General features: G+C 43.7%; 1 protein-coding gene across 3 annotated transcripts in view; it reads left to right on the top strand.

Annotated features, from left to right (window-relative positions):
- Positions 1-17781, top strand: part of NEK6 (NIMA related kinase 6) — a 94977-nt gene that overhangs the window by 68503 nt on the left and 8693 nt on the right. For all 3 annotated transcript variants that reach the window (XM_077922288.1, XM_028715363.2, XM_028715364.2), the window contains 3 exons: positions 109-217; positions 1286-1393; positions 12984-13078. In XM_077922288.1, coding sequence (XP_077778414.1) covers positions 109-217; positions 1286-1393; positions 12984-13078 — 312 coding nt within the window. The remainder of the gene's footprint in view (positions 1-108; positions 218-1285; positions 1394-12983; positions 13079-17781) is intronic.

Below are 17781 nucleotides of genomic sequence, written 5' to 3'. Positions count from 1 at the left end.
ACATTAGCCATGACTGAGGGAGGGAGAGAGAGAGAGAGAGAGAGAGAGAGAGAGAGAGAGAGATTCAGTGCTGTCTTGTTCATCTTTTTGTTTGTTTTCCCATCACAGTATTTTAAAAAGCAGAAGCGGCTAATCCCAGAAAGGACGGTTTGGAAATATTTTGTGCAGTTGTGCAGTGCGGTTGAACACATGCACTCCCGCAGGGTGATGCACAGAGGTAACATTAATTCACTCTCTTTTCGCTGAATAATAGTATAATGTTCCAATTAGTAAGCGCCTACATTCAAAAACAATTATGCTGATGTTCAGCCATTGCATGCTTAGAGACAGTGGAGCTCGCAAGATGGATTTCTCCTTGTGCCTGATTGCAAAGCGTTCAGTCTGAGCTGATCAGCAGGATTATGGAGACGAGGTGCCTCCAGTTGCCACAACGGAAATTCGGTAGAAGTGTCACAGCATCTATTCAGAACAGCATTGGAAGCACAATGCCGGGACCAATGGGCGCAGGGAATGCTAAGCCAAGCTCTTTCCCCTTTTTGAATGCATAGCCAGTGTTCTGAAAGAGAGATGCTTCGGGAAAACACAAATGTGTAACAACAGTTGCTTGTCCTGATGCTGTCCTCAGATTGGTTTTCCCTGCTCTTGTCCTGCTCTTCCAAATTCTTTTGCTTCATAACCAAGTTCATGAGGATTTTCCTTTCATCCCACTGCAGGCCCACGAGGCTGCTGTTTCTTTCGCTATTTTACAGATGAGAAAGCAGCACTAGGGAGTCCCATCAGTCCTTCCTGGCTATGACGACACCCTCACCAAATACCATACTAATATTTCTATAATTATGAGGCTGCAGTGGTCTTCCTAGGAACTCATTCCAATCTGAATGCAAGCAATTGTAACCTGGAAAGAGAAAATATTGTTGCTAATTTTAGTATTTTGTCCAGGTGCATGCTTATTTTTATTGCTATATTCCTCCAAATGTTCAAAATCCTTAAAAAATAAAACTACCCTTCAAGAGCATAACGGCGCTTTATGCTTTTGCAGTGTTTTAAGCCAGACTCAATTTTCATTTGTTGTGGGAAAATATGTTTATCCTTCCCCACAAATTTCCTTTCTCCTGGTGTGTAAAATAGACTGGGAAAGCATCAATACTGTGGCTTAGGAAATTCAGTTTTCAAAGTTCTGCACATGCATACCTCGTCATTCATCCTTGGGGAGGAGATTGTGGGCTGTGATGGACCCCAAAAAAGCCCTCTTGTTTTGACTTACTTTCTCTCTTCTGTCTTCCAGACATAAAGCCAGCCAATGTGTTCATAACAGCCACTGGAGTTGTGAAACTTGGAGATCTTGGACTGGGCCGCTTCTTTAGCTCTAAAACTACTGCCGCACATTCCTTAGGTAACATCCTTCATGAAATTGTGCCTGAGTGACAGTTGCCCGATTCACCTGACTCAGTCAGAGATTTCTTGGTCACATGGTAGTTGCTGTTTTTTTTACCTATTAGTGATTAAATTATATGTTTTATGATCATCAGCTAAGATGTGCAATATGCTATTCTGCAACATTACCCCGTCAGCCAATATTTATTACCTTCTACTTTGAGTGCCTTGCTTTTTGTTTTGTTGGAGATCTGAAACACCATTTAGAAGGTAAATGAATAATTTGCTACGAAGGCTCAAAAAGAAAAAAATCTCTTTTCATTCCTGAATTGTGGAATGGTTGCTGGTGTAATTGCTATTGTTCTTCACAAGGGAATTCTGAAATCACAGGCGGACCTCTGACTATCTGGTGTGATGCAAGTAATATAGCAGCCACTTTCAGACACACCATGGAAAGGACTATTTACTGTGGCCAAGCAGTAGGTCAGATCCTAACAACTTTCTGTGGCCTCTGATGGCTCTTCCTTTGTTTACATGACATTCTTCTACAGTTTAGGATCAAGATGGTTAAAGGAGCCTGAGCAAGTCTTCTGCATGCACTAGGCCTGCTTATAGACTATAAGGAAAAACAGGCTGTGAATCTTCTTTCAGACAGTGGCGAGGGGATGCAACTCAGAATTGGACTGCTTCATATAATGTTTTTTGTGCGTTATTCATAAAGCCACAGATACCTATTTGGTTCATACTGTATAACTTTAGAAGACTTAATTTATTGGCTATCAAGGATTTGCTGTTTTCAGTTACCTGCTTCCACGTATCCTGTGGGGAAATTCTTTCCGAATGGTCTCATCCTTGTGTCACTCGCTCCCAGTCAAACTCACCTGAGGTGCAGTATGACTTGAGATGACAATATAGTGGTACCTCGGTTTAAGAAACAGTCGGTTTACAAACTCCGCAAAAGCGGAAGTAGTGTCTTAGTTTGCGAACTTTACCTGGGTCTAAGAACAGAAGCCGAACGGTGGAAGGGCACCGGCGGCGGGAGGCCTCATTAGGGAAAGCGCGCCTCAGTTTTAAGAAGGTTTTCAGTTTAAGAATTTGTAAACCGAGGTACCACTGTGTGAAGGAAGGAACATATTGAGGTAACAATATGAAACCAAGGAAGGATGAAACTTCCATGACTCTCTTTATTCCATTTTTCTTGTTTCTTCATTATTTTTATCCACTCCAAACTTGTAGAATGATGTGGACTTTGTATCTCCTTCAGCATTGAGCAGACTTCCAGTGTGACCTTATTTGACACCAGCAAATGTAAACTCCTTGACACTTTGTATTAGTTAGTAAACATTCTATCCCTTCTCTCAAAGGAGCTGAGGCTAGCAAGCACATCTGTGATGAAATAATACAATTAGAAATAATTTTTAAAAAATGTTTAAATTTATTTATGATAAATGTATTATCAACATCTAGCTGTTTTGTATTGAAGGTTTTTTACAGGTGCAATTGATGTCCACTTTCCCCTTTGGTTCCTGACATCTAATTCACAAGCTGTCCATTTGGCCTTACTGATTTGCGTTAACTTGCTTGTATTGAACATGTGTTTCTGAGATTGCAAGGTTGCATGCCATTGCAGCACTGTGGGAGAAGAAGTATGGTCTTTGGTTGCTATGGAAAGTATGCCTGGGTGATCTTGTGAATTCAACAGAAAATGGCAAGGATGCTGTCTTAGTGGTATATGTGTGGTCAGGCTGGGCCACACCAATGAATTTCTCACTTTCAGAACAACTTAAAATTGCATTAGATGTGGTAAAAAATAGGATCCTTTTATCTCATTTGCTACGCTTAGAATAATGAAATGAAGACTTTGGACCAGGCAGTCATGAGGAAGGCAGGAGACCAGTGTCAGTGCTTTTAACAGAGCACTTGCTGAAGCCTCTCTCTTCCCCCTTGGCAATGGCTAGGCTGCCCTTCTTGAGAAACAGCAAAATTAGAGCAGCAAAATTGGAGTGCTGGAATGCCAAAGGATCCTGAGTTTGGTCTTGCACCGAAGCGCAAGTCTGTTTTGCAGCCAGAGAAATGTTTCATTTGAAAATTAAAACAACCCCTTGAAGTTCAACTCATCTCCCTTCACTTTACTATTTTTATTTGCTCCACAGTAGCACAAGCTTGGGTTTAGTTTAATCTGGAAATCTACATTTTGATAGACATTAGGAAATGCATATGCACAGCCATTCTGCTTGCGATACTGGAATTCCCCCCCCCCCCCATTTCAGTGTTGCCCTGGCAACCGTCCTAAACTCTAATATCTAAGGCTGCTGACCCATGAATTGAGTGCAGGGCTTATGCAAATAGATTCACCTATTTTTCCTCCCTTTGTATTTGCTAACATCAGACTGGCATAAAAGGGCATTAGGCAGTACCACAACTTGTCTGACAGGTGTACTCCTGGCTGTGGCAGCACAGACGCCTCCATGTCAGAAATGGAAGCCATAATTAGAGCAAGGAACAGAATGAACGTCAAACGAATTACCCAGCAGCAGATCATATTTGTCAGGAAGGATTGCATACATAAAAATTAAGTGACAGTACATGCCGGGGTAATGAAAGAAAAATGAAAGATTTGCCCATACGCTCCTCGCCAGATACAAGCGAATGTCTCGGCTCTGCACGACAAATTACACGGCTGGATTTCGAGGCTCCTATTTCTTCACCACAAGTCTGCATTCATAAAGCAAGACAGGGGTGAGGCCCACTTAAATAAATACCTGACAGCAGGCTGGCAGAATAAACTTAGGTGCACATCATTCCACATGTTGAGTCCTTAATGCTAGTAAACCCCAAACCTTATTCAAACATGGGAAGGGAACATCTCGGTCTCACTGGGAAAATTGTGACATTGGCTCATTGCAAGCAGTTAGAAAATCCTTAGCAAAGTCTAGGCAGTGTTCTGCAGATGCTCTCCCTTTGACCACCTGCCTTTTGCCGTTGGAAGGTGAGACGTTCTCCTTCATATGTCAGGATTGCCCAGTTCAGCTGTAGTTCAGTGAATACACTTAACGGTTTGCTGGGAGATACTTGACTTGCAAGTTCTTCCGGGAAATAATTGTGGGATATGGGGACCATGTAATACAGTGACCAGCTACAGAAGCTTTCCAAACTAAGGATTTCATACATTTGGTTGCCTACTCTTCTGACAGCCTGTGTTTATTCTGTGCCAGGAACATTTAATTACTATACATTCAGACTTGCACAGGTGGGCACCTGGATTTTCATGGGATGCTGTTAGAATAGCTTACAAGTAACTATGTTAGCATTGCAACCCAGTGTTGAAATATACAATGAGTTGTCACTTTTATGAAATTACTATATGAGGCACAGTCCACAGCTGCATTTTTTAAATAGTCTTTTTTCAATAATGGCATTCTTTCTTTGTTTTGAGGAAACCTGATGTATGGCCTTGTTTCCCAAATGGCAGAAACTGCTCTCATGCCACAGACACCTTACAGGATTTGGTCTTGTGTATTTACTCTCTCAGAGGACAACTTTTGTGTTGGTCTTGTAGAAAACTGCAGAGATGTGGGATTGGGGAAATGATGTTGTGGTAAAGAGAGTCTTGGTAACACAACATAGACTAAGGGCCTCCCTAGTCCAGCATTTTGCTCTCCTGGCAGTCAACCAGATGTCCATGGGAAGCCTGCAAGCAGGATCTAATGGTCGTAGCACCCGCCCATTCGTGTTCCCCAGCAGCTGGTATTCAGACTGTCTGATACTGGAAGTAATACACAGCTATTGATAGCTGATGGGCAGCAGATGGAATCTGTACAGTATTATTACCCAGTGGGCAGGGCTGGACAGCTTAATATAGACTGCTTGTGGACTTCCTAGACGCACCTGGCTAGTCAGTGCTGGAAGCAAGACCCTGGATTGGGCACACACACATTGATCTTATCCAGACTTATGCCCCTTTGGTTTTCTTTCTATTTCTGTCCAAAGAGAACATCAAGGTGTTGCTCCTCATGCCAGACCAGCTTTGTCCTGTGGACGGGGCCCTAGCTAGAACAGGAAGACTGAAGGAGCCCACATGTGTAGTGAAGCCTCCCTTGTGCCATTAGCGTTTGGGCTGAGGGCAGGAGGAACCAAGGCTTTTTCGTTCTGTATTCAGGAAGCGGTCTTATGCCAAGTCAGGGGATTGTTCCATCTAGCGCAGTCTTGTCATTGCTAGCTGGCAACTGTTCTCCTGGGCTGCAGGCAGGAGTCTTTTTCAGCCTGACCTGAAGGTGCTGGTAATTGTACCTGGGATTTCCTGCTTGCAAGGTGGGTCCTCAGCCACTGAGCTGAGCTCCTGGCTTCTAATCAGCAAAATACCTTTTGAATAGTCTTGACAGAGAATTCACTATGCTTGTTCTGTACAAGTCAGCCACGTCACAGGAGTTAAGAGGTAATGTCTTTTTAAAGAAAAAAATAAATATTAATAGTTTACCAGAATAGATGAATTGTAAAATATTAATTTACTAAAATATTTTGACACAGTCTTATTTTGTAGACAGTTTTAAAAGTACCGGATGATTTACAGTAGGGAGGTGAAAAAATGGAAGATTTTCTTTTTACAGCATACTCCTCAAGAAACTTGTTTTTTCAATTTATACCTGAAGTAAACTGAGTGTTGCTGAAGAAGCAGCGCTCCTCGTAAGAAGCAGGCCATGTGTCTCATGTGCCTGGAGAAGAATGTTCAGGCTTAAATGACCCTGAATGTCGCTCTCTAGCTTTGGAGTTATATCATAACTGGACCAAGGTGCAAGTGACACTCTAAAACTCAGTATTCCTAAAAAATAGTTGTTTTGAATGGCTGGAGCTTTGCAGCAGTTAGGCATCTTCTGAAGGGAGCATTCTTTGCCTTTTTCATACGCCATGAACATGCCTCAAAACCTGCAGGGTTTGTCTTGACAGGAGCAGAGCATCTCTGGAACTCACTGCTGCCTTAAGCAGCTTTGCCCCTTCAAGGCCCTCTTGTATCTTGGCTTGAAACTGGGGAAGGTCAGAATTTAGGGCTGCCTTAGGGTGGTGGTTCCTAGGGAGAAACTACATTTTTTTTTTTTTTTGCATGGTGAGGGTAGATAACAGTTGATTTAAATTATTATAATTATTATAATTATTTTATTAATGTTAAATATATATATATATATGTGTGTATATATATATATATATATATATATGCATGGTTTTAAAACAGAATTTAATGCAAATATATAATTGAATTAAAATTGAATTTATGATTTTCTTACAACTGTTTTCCTTGAGAAAGAAAAAGCCATTTTGGCTTGATATTATTACAGGCTGAGGACTAGCGGCCTCCACTGATTCCCTGAATGATCTTTCACTCCGTTTTTATGTCTAGTAACTATCTGATCTCTGCAATTGGCTCACAGTCAGTAGTCTAATTTTTTTTTAAAAAAAAGTTTCTATAGTTTTTGCAACAAATTAGCATGCATTTCTAATCAGGAAGTTTTTGTCTAATTAATAAACAGGGTTTTAGAATTCTAAATCAGCATTTTTGTGATCTAAATTGCCTTGAATTAAACTATCCTGGGCAGGATATATAGTAATAGCATATAGTATAGTAATAATTTTTACAGCGTGGTAAAATGAAGACTCATCTCCTGCTCCTCAGCCTGCTTATATATTTGGAGCTAATGCTGTGGTAGGGAAAAGTACTTCTAAATTTTGAGTGTATCTGTTCAAAGGAAGCAAACATCAAATTGGTGTTCTTTTTATAGAAGTCATTTGGAGCTACATCTCTTCATGCATGTTTCATGTCTAGACCTCTGTGTCAGCATTTAGTGTCTGACTATGTGGATAGGTGTTTGAAAATGAAGTTGCATAGTATAAGTAATAGTTCCCCTTTTTGTGCAAACTGTGAAGTAGGTCAGCCATACTGTTCCCATCTTGCAACCGGAAGCCTGAGACCATCTTACTGGCCCCAGCGAGTCCATGGCAGAGACGCGTGTATTGAACCCAAGTCTCTTGTCTGGTCACCCACATGGCTGCCTATCATTTGTATTGCCCATTAAAGTACATAAAGCATAAATATGGCTCTCCAGCCTTAGACATTTTATTTATTAAATCTATGAACAACCCTTTTTGCCCAAATTGGGCCTTCACAATAGCTTATGAATAGCTATGGAAGCAATTGAAAATGCATGTGCTAATTATCTAAGAACTAAATTAGCTGTGTGTATGGCAATCTTTCGTGTAGCCAAATGGATTGTAAATCTTTACTTATTTATGTTGTGGCACGTGGAGTGTGCCAGTGGAACAGAAAAACACCAGACAGTTCCAGGTAGAGTCACTTCCTTTACTGACAGTATAGTGCAGATCCATAGCTTGTAGGCATGCAGTTGTATGTTGCACAATTCTTCCAGCAGCTCACAGTCTCCTTGCCGGGTTCCTACAGGCTAGGCTCTGGCCAAGGGCAGGAGGGACCAAGAGCAAACTGACTTCAAACCAGTGCTTTTTTTCTAAAAAAATAATAATCTAGGGGTACTATCATTTTGACTCAAGAAAATCACTATTTTATAGTTCAAAGCGGGGAAAATAAATACAGTAATTGGACAAAAGTACAAAGAACATGCATTACCTCATATCCCACAGCTGACAGTAACTTCCACATTGGTATGAAGTTGTGGGCACTAACATCTTCCCCATTCCTCTGCTTGCTCTTGTGCCATCTTTTGTTTTTACAGAGGTCATCATTAACTTTACAATTCTTTGGTGGCTGTGATAATGAAAAATACTCAGTTTCCTATTCAGATTTAAATACTGCCCCTCAAGGAGGCCAAACTTTCATCAGTAAAACATCACACATCCACATTCCACACTGCTTCACACATTAAACACCCGCTTCCGTCTGAGACTCAGGAAACACCGGGAAGCTGGGGGGGGGGCAGCGGAACTGACGATTCAGTTGCTGGAGAAGAAACTTAGCATTTTAAAATTTTAGTTTCTTCTCCTGTTAGATTCACAAAACATTTAGGGGTATGCGTACCCCTGTATCCCTGTACTACCCTGAAGCACTGCTTCAAGCACAAATAACCATGCTTCACACCCAGAATGAACAAGCACACCTAACTTAACCCTTTCAACTCAAACCTTTTTCTCTGCATGCACAAACCCTAATACATTAACAATTTATTCATTTATTTATTTAATTAAATTTATAAACTACTTGATTGTACAAAACTTCAACATGGTTTACAAAGAGAATAAAAGAATAAAACTAGCAGCAAAAACTTAAAAACAAATAGTTAAAACATTTTTTAAAAAAATGCGATCAGAAGAACTGAAAACAAAACACGCATCAACATTTACATATCTAGGTAGACTTACCTAAACAGAAATGTTTTTAGTAGGTGCTAGAAAGAGTACAGTGAAGGCCTGTTGTCTGATGTCAACAGGCAGGGAGTTCCAAAGGGTGGCTGTTGCCACACTAAAATACTGTGTCTCACAAATGTGGATCACGTCTTATATGGCACCTGTATCAGCAACAGTTCCACAGATCAAAGTGGTTGAGTTCACCATATGTGGTTGAGTGCAATCTGAAAGGTAAACTGGCCCCGACTTGTTAATGTCTTTCTATGCTAAGAGCAACACCTGGTAACGAGTTGGCAGCCAGTGCAGCACTCTTTGCTGACTGCAACTTCCTCATGAAGCGCAAGGGAAGCTCCACATAGAGCGCATTGCAGTAATCCAGTCTTGAGGTAACCAGTGCATTACCTATTGTAGCCAGACTTTCCCAGTCCAGGAATGGCCGTGGCTTCATACCAGTTGCACTTGGTAAAAGGCACTTCTAGCCTCTGAGGCTACCTGAGCCCCCAGTGACAAAGGTGGATCCAGAAGCTCCCCAAAACTGTGAACCTGCTCCTTCAGGGCAAGTGCCACCCCATCAGCTCTGCATGCAGAAAAGGCTCCATGGCAGCCTTTCCTGGTGGGTCTGGGGTCGTTCTCTGCCTGAAGCCGTGGACAGCCACTGCCAATCAGTGTAGATGGTGCTGTGCTAGATGGGCCAATAGCCTAACCTGGTGTATGGCCGCAGCCTACGTCCCTAGAGTCCAGCCATGCCCGGCGCATGCAGCAGCGGTGGCTTCTTATGTTCCTGTGAAGTTTCCTCTCTCAGCCTGGGAGGATTGATGGTAAAGTTCTGATTGCCCACCAGCCCTGCATACATGACATAACCCATAAAAGGTGCTTTCAGCAGCCCAGCCCAGAGTAGCCACCTGTCCCTCAAAAGAGCCCATACATGAAACCTGACAACTGGCTCCCAGGTCTTCATCCCAAGCCTTCTTGTTCCATAGGCTGTTCTTCCACCCCCAGGATTCTTGTCTTCTCTGCCATGGAAACTTTCTGGTTAATAGCCTCTGATTAGCCTCCTCTTGTCAAATTGGCTGATGTGATGCGTTGCTGAGTCCTGGCTGATTAAATCGGAAGTCTTGTGCACTTTCCTGGAAGATGCTCATTACAAGAGATCCCCACTTAATGCTGGACAGGCCAGGAAGACAATTGGGCTTGTCAGTCTTTTATCTTGGCATTTATTTAAAAAATAATACATTTCCCCTTCCTTCTCCTTCTTTTGAAGCTCAGAGACCTGCCTGTTCATTTCTTTGCTGACAGCACCACCACCACCGCGATAGGCAGATGCCCAGGGTAGCCTTAGCAGGCCAGGGTGACAAACAGGCTGTTCCACAGACCTACTTCCCGTAATAGTACAGTTTAATGTGCAGAAGTCAAATTAGGAATATGGCGCACTCACCCATAACATAAACACTGTCGTTCTGCTTTGATTGAATGTCGTTTTCAGGCATTATTTGGAATGACAATTTTATATCCAACAATGGATTGCACAACTGCAGAATGCAAAGCAGCAACTTTCCAAGTCTCCTCATGATCTGCCGCAAAAGGACTCTGTGGTGACCCAAGACTTGTGTTCTGATTCCATGAATGCCAGAGGCTCTGCCTTTGCCCCCAGAGTGCTCTGGACTCCCCAAGGTTTGGGTAGGTGTGTGTGTTTCCTCACACACATTTTCTCACTCCCACTGTTGTGCACAGGTTCACTCAGGGCTCAGGGCCTTTGAGCGTGTGCAGAGTTACTTCACTAAGGATACCGCAGGAAAGGGTTACAGAATGTGCGTCTTCTGGATAACAAAATCTGGTGTTCAGTGGGCCCATCCCCATCCTCTCCTTCAAAATCAAGCACTCCCATGAATGTGAGAGTCCTGCTGGGCCAAGGCTGCTTTAATTTCAGTACAGGAAAATGTACCTAGTAGGACTTGAAATCATAGGAGGGGGCAGGAAAGTGAGAAGTAGGTTTTATGGATAGAGCTGTAAACCTCCATCGAGGAGGCCAAGAATCAAGGGTCTTCTTCACTGCCTGTGGGTGGTGTTAAGCAGATCATTCTCAGCCTCTTAAGAATTTTTGTGGATATGAATAAGAGGATGACTGTAAGATCAGCACAATAAGAAAAAGTGCTACATACACAGTTAATGCTTAGTATTTTGGAGCCATTGGGAATGTTCAGTATTAGTCCTGCTGGGTATCCAGATTCAGGAGAGACCTTGGGTGTTGCCTTCTGGAGAGGCTTCTGATAATTCATTTCTTCTGTAGCAGTTGACTTTCTTAATTTTAGAAACCATCAGGTTGGGAGGGGGGGACCTGTGACCCCCTAGATATTGCTGCACACCCATCATACCTGCCTGTTGAGTATGCTTACTGAACCTGATGGGAGTTGACGTCCAGCAACACATGGAGGGCGATGATTAGAGCATGATTAAATGATTGAATGCATTTTGGAAGGAGACAGCAAAATAGTCATTGATTACCGTATATGCTTCCCTTTCCTGAAGTGTGCAGTTAAGAACCTAGCCAGACAAGGATTTCAAAAGCCAGCACCCAGCCTTGCCTCCTCTTAGTATTCTGCTGTCCTGACGTGTGTCTCCCTGTGTAGTTCATTAAAAGAGGTGCTAGCTAATGAGCACACACACACACACATCCCAAATCCGGCTTCTGCGCCGCTGCACAGTCAGAGCAGACCTGGGTCAAGGGCTCAGGTGAAGCAGACCTCGACTGAGTATTTTATCTCACTTGAAATGCTGGTTTGGGCACAGGAGGGAGAAATGGAGGTAGGCATGTTAAACAGTGTGGCTTTTTTTTTAAAAGGCTGCTCTTCACAAGGAATGAGCCTCCCTCTTTGTTGACCCAATTCCCAACCAGAAGAGATGCTCCTTAAATCACACAACTTTGTACTGAGACTAGGATATTGATAATTGGTTCCCAGCCGCTGTCAAAGGCAAAAGCCCAGTAGCAGGCAGCTGGAGGAGAAAGCCCTTCTTCCTCTATTACTTTAGTATATTCCAGCTGTCCGGAGGAGCCAGCAAGCTTAGCTTGGTATATTTCTCCTCTGTACTCCAGGCCGGGTTTTGGTGGTCTTGGAGCTCACACTGATCTGGTATCTCCTGTGTTTCCAACATCAAATGTCTTGCTGCACTGAACTTGTCAAATCCTTGAGAGTTTTTACTGCACTCTGACTGCCTATGTTATAAGAGGTGGGGCTAACTGAGGCTATCATGCTTTGCCTGAAGCAGTGGCAATGTCCCCTCTTTAATGGGCTTAAACGTTGAACTGCTCCCTGCTATGTCAGTCCTTAATTGTTCTGAACTGCAGGCTCCCAAGAATGGCAGGAGTGAGTGGTTTGGTGCAGGGATACCAAAGGAGGATTTCAAAAAGACCAAAATGGCCAGTTCTATTGCTTTATAAAGAAAGGTGTAAGCTTACACCACCATGTGCAGAGCCTCACTGCCCTTACAGACGTGTGTCCACACCCAAGCAACCATTCATACAGCCTTTATGCACAAAGCAGTATACATCATTTTGCCCAGAACCCCTTATTACACCTGAGTGGTGGCTGTCCAAAGCTTCTCCCCACTCCGGCCCTAGAGCCCAGTAGCCCAAGGCCAACAGGTAAGCACAGCATCAAAGCTAGCCAATTCACATATGTCAAACCAAGTGAATATAAACATACATGAGCTCATTCTTGCAACAATTACTAATTAGTTTGGGGTTATCTTAACTAGGAAGATGGCATTTGCAGGCCTTCCAGAACGTTTGACCTTTGGTTCAACATATGATTCCAGTCCTATTCATACTATAGATGGACAATGGGAAGATCTGGAACAATTTTTTGGGGGGGCCAAATCACTGAACCCATTGTCGCCTTTGGCTTTGGATTAATGAGGACCGGAGAAGCCATTTTAATCTGTGCATTGTCCTCAACAGTCTGGCAGAGAGATCTTCTATTTAATGGCAAATTGAGGCTGTTAACTTTTAGCAGTTGTGTTGCTGAATGTGGTCAGTAGGAAAACGTGACCTTTGGTTTTAAGATGGAGTCTTCTTCAGAGTATGTGTTTTTCTTAATATATCCATGTTTTCATTTCCTAGTCTTTAATTTCTTTAATGTCAAGTATGCTCCCACAGCTTCTGGTCCGTTAGTTTGTTTACAGATCATCGCACAAATGGTGCTCTTGTTTCAGAGAGTGATCCCTCTTTCTGGGCTTGTCTCTTGCAGTGGGAACACCCTACTATATGTCCCCAGAAAGGATACATGAAAATGGCTATAATTTTAAATCAGACATCTGGTCCTTGGGCTGCTTATTGTATGAGGTAAGTATCACTTTCATGTTTATGCACAATGTGGAAAAATGGAAATAAGCGGCAAATGAATAGTTCAGAGAATAAAACTTGCCTTCCATTCTGAATATCACGAGTTAGTAGACTGTTGGATGAGTACAGACCCGGGGAAATGCCAAATTTTGAGGAGTCCACACAGGATTACTGGATCTTGACCAAAGAAGGCAAGAATCAAGGACAAAGTCAGATTCCTGTTTTGCAAATCATTAATTACATTGCCCCAAAATTTGGTTCTGACACAGAGTTTAAATTCATGCTGTTTAGTTTGTGTAATAGTGAGTTTCAGAAACTTAAACTGCTTGCATCTTGGGTTGGTCACAGAGGATTCATGCTCCATCCATACTTAGTATATTACTTAGTCCTGGGCTGTTCTCAAAATACTCTGTTGAAACTATGCCACTGGTATAAAAGTGTAACTTGTTTTAAACTATAATTGTCAACGTGAGTACCATGGAAGTTTTGATACTGGATGTACCCGTTAAAGAAGGAAGTTATGTATGATTTGTGATGTGGTCTGAGAGCTGCAATGCTCAAGCAACCAGTGGTGTTGAAAGTACATGTCTGACCCTGAACTTGAGCATTGATGGCAAGGGCAGAGGAACATCCCAGGGGGCTGCCTCTTGGGTGCTCTTCTTAAGCTTCCTGTGCATAAATGTGAACTGCTTTTAAAACTCCATGAGAGACTTGGTTCCAAGACCCCTGGAAGAGCAAGCTGCTTGGGAACCCCAGGGTCTGCCAGATCATGGTCAGGGTAACCTGTAGGGTATTACTTTGGAAGGTAGAGTTCCAATGGTCCTTGTGTTGTGTTGTGTTGTGTTGTGTTGTGTTGTGTTGTGTTGTGTTGTGTTGTGTTGTGTTGTGTTGTGTTTGTATTGGCATCAGCCAATGACAGAATGAATTGCAATAGTTTTGCCTTTAAAACAACAACAACCTGGAGAGGATGGGAAACAGTCTCCGTTAGGAACTCAGGTGCTGCTGACTCTGCTTTGAGGTCCAAGGGCAGATGAGAGAGTCCTGAGAAGACCCATTTCCCCAGAACACAGTCTTCCTTGCTGTGTTTTGAGGTGAAGAATCTCAAAAATATTGGGTGCAGGAGGCCCTTCCTAAGTCAGATAAGAGCCATGGGGATGGTGCTGTTCCTTCGGGGGGAAGGAGCTTGGCTGACAAGGTGTAATGAGATGCTTGTTGGACCAGGCAGTGTGCTGTTGTTGGGGTTTCAGGTCTGAGTCATCCAGCAGCTCAATAGGTGCTGATTAATTTGTTGGCAGTGTGCAAAAGCACCATGCAGGGTCCATCAAGAGGGAGAGAGAAATATCGGTGTGGAGAAGTCAATAAATGAAATCAATGAGATGCCGTGGTAGGGATTGAGTAGCCTTTGAGAGAGCAGCACAGCGTGACTCGTAACAGCCCTCTGCTCCTCTTGCAGGAGCTCTGCTGCCACTGACTTTGAAGTCGTGGGTGATGGGAGGGATTTCCCTTAAAACAGACCTAATCAAGGCAAGCCATCCAGTTGCTCCTGATGTGTCCAGAGTGAGTCCCCCCCCCCCCCAGGAGACACAGTGCTTGCTTCTGAGGAGCGGACCCTGAAGTTCATCTTACCAGACATTGGCCTGGGAATCCTAAGACCCCAAGGATCTCCTGGTCCACACCTGCATGGATCACCCCAGCCCAGGTCAGGAAGGCCTTCTGGGCCACCATAGCAAGGAGAAAGAGTTCTGCTGTTTCTCTGGTGGAGAGAGAGAGGGCCTTTGGCCAGGAACGAGCCTTGGCATTGATTGCTGCCAAGCAAACAGCAGCAGGACTTACTGAGATTGGTTCTCCGACTGAAATTGTTTGTTTGTATGTATGTTTGTTTCTTAAATTTATATACAGTGGTACCTCAGGTTGCAGACACTTCAGGTCACAGACTCCGCTAACCCTGAAATAGTAGCTCAGGTTAAGAACTTTGCTTTAGGATGAGGCCCCTTGGGCTAAAGTGGTGCTTCAGGTTAAGAACAGTTTCAAGTTAAGAACGGACCTCCGGAATGAATTAAGTACTTAACCCGAGGTACCACTGTACCGCTCTTTCTCCAAGGATCACAGGGCAGTTTACAGTATAAAAGCACAAAAATATGTAACATATTAACAAACAAATCAATAAAAAACCCAGTTTAAAAGGCCATATTTTGTTTAAACAAAGGCTTGGGAGAAGAGGAATGTTTTCATCTGGTGCCTAAAGATAAGTAGTGATGGTACCAGGGAAGCCTCCCAGGGCGAGTGCAGTATATACTCAAGTATAAGCCCACCCGAATATAAGCCGAGGCACCTAATTTTACCACAGAAAACTGCGGAAACTTATTGACTCAAGTATAAGCCGGTTCACCACACCACAAGCCTCCTGGTAGGCCAGAGTGCATGTGTGCGTATGCACACATGGCAGAGGGGGCTTCTCTCCCCCCCAGCCCCTCCTGTCCCCCTGCCTACCTAGGGTGCTGCCGAGAGGCAGAGGCTGGTGGTGGCAGCGGCGGAGGAAGAACAAGCAGCCCAAAAGGGCTGCTTTCAGGCTGCTCGTTCCTCCTCCGCCGCCGACAGAGACCCTCACTCGAGTATAAGCCAAGGGGGGCTTTTTCAGCATAAAAATGTGCTGAAAAAGTCGGCATTAAACTCGAGTATATACAGTATTGCACAAAACAGGGAGCCCTTCAAATGGTTCGTTTCTCGTGTTGCCAGTCTTGGCCACATGAGAAAGGACCTTTCATGGAGGGGGCGCATGAAGAAGGGCCTCAGATTATGATCACAAGATCCAGGTAGGTTCATACTGCAGTCCTGAGTCGTTTAAGGCTTTGTAGTTCTAGGCAAGTACTTTGAATTGGGCCCAGAAAATAACTGTCAGCCAGTGCATTTGGGCCCAGATGGGTGTAATATGCTCAAACCATAGGCTTGATTAGGCTTGCAGGGGGAGGACAGCAGTCCTCAAGCTGAGTGTTACTGACAAAGAAGCAGGTATGACTCCTTGGAAGATGAGTTTTAACTATATTTTACTTTTGTCTCCTGCCTTATTGAATTGCTTTTTATTTTATTTTATTTTTTGGTATTTTGTGGCTTTCAAATGTGTTGTGAGCCACCCTGGGCAGTTCTTGAATGAAATAAATATAGGGTGGTGGTTTCTGTCAGCCCAAACAGGCTCACCCAGCCCATTGTGTCCTGCTCAGAATCATTAGGATGGGCAAGATGAAATGAAAATGCTTTCCTCTCCATACTGCCATCGTTAGCAGTTGTTAGAACTATAGCACTAGGTGGGAGTGTGTTTTTGTGTCTACGGTTGCTTGAGTGTCTTCTAGTGGGGAAAGTACAGCAGTGTGACTTTCTCTAAAATTATCCCCCTTCCCCAGTATTGTTAACTCTGAAAGGAGGAACCCCCACAGCCGGTCTCTGCCATTCCCACCAGTGACCCACCTCTTGCCTCTGTTCCTCAGGTGGAACTGCAACCTTTGTGGTTCACTCTTCTGGGAAAGCCACAGTCACAGGTGACACTGCTCTCCCCCAGGTGGCCCTATCCTTGGTGTTCCTGAAAAAGACCTTCCAGGGATTATGTTTGTCTCAGAAACAGCACGAGAAGAGGGTTGGCTCCCTCAGAGTGTGTTTTCCCTTTCCCCACATTTGTCACCTTCCATAAATGGTGGCAGTTTGTAATTAAGTCAGGCTCTCTAGTCAGGCCTTGATCACATTTAGGTCAGCAACCAGGAAGAGTGTTCCTTATTTCTGTGTGTATATATTAGTATATTAATTCATAATTGCCTGCTTTTCCGTGACTCAGGCCCAAGTCAGTTCAAAGCCAGCCGTGGCACTTCCAGCTGTAATCTTGAAGTTTCAGTTCAGCGGAGATAAGCGTATCTGCAGATATTGTTCCAAGGAAGCATCTTCTCAGATGTGGCCAGCCCTGAACAAGCCCCGTCCTGCCCGCTGCTTAGTGGCCGTGGAGGCCACCAAAGATCTGCTCTGTTCTCCTCCTCATGCCTCTGCTCTTGCTTTGTTAAAAATAGGGAAAGCAGCGGTGGGCTGGGAGGAAGAAGCTTTCTCTGTGCTTTTTGTTTTTGATTATGTTGTGCAGATAAACTGGGGGAATTTTGTCTCCAAGTAGCCTAGAGGCACACATGCCAGTTGGAATTCACTTTAACATTATTTGGGCTGGGGTGTGTGTGGGTGTGGGTATAGCCAGATAATGCCACTTAAACTTGACATTTACAATCTCACATTGATTTATATTAAATCTTATCAAAATAGTGGGAAGGCTTCGCCGTCTCCCGAGGATCTGTCATCAAGATAACTTGCAAGGGATAAAAATAAGTTCTCCCTCTCCTGTAAATAGCTGCAAGCAATGGCTTTAGCAGTTCTAACAAGATAATCAATTTAAACACAGGGAGCAATTTTTATTTTCTTAGACCAGTCGTAGAGCATGGTGGTCAGTTTGAAACGGGGATCCAGCCATTCCACTGCAATTGTTCTAATCCAGATGTCAAAATGAAGCCTTCATCTAAGCCACAGGCCTCAGCCAGCCACCTTGGCCACTCCAGTCACGGGAGTGAGGGGGGCTCTTGCTCAGTGCCTCAGATAGGCTGCCCTTGTCCATAGATGACAAGAACGGGGGAACAGGGCTCTGGCCAGCACTGCTGGGAGTCTTCCCATTGTGTTTTCAG

Source organism: Podarcis muralis, chromosome Z, assembly GCF_964188315.1.
Source record: "Podarcis muralis chromosome Z, rPodMur119.hap1.1, whole genome shotgun sequence".
NCBI lineage: Eukaryota > Metazoa > Chordata > Lepidosauria > Squamata > Lacertidae > Podarcis > Podarcis muralis.
Note: the sequence above shows the minus strand (reverse complement) of the source record. Positions and strands in the feature narration are given on the sequence as shown.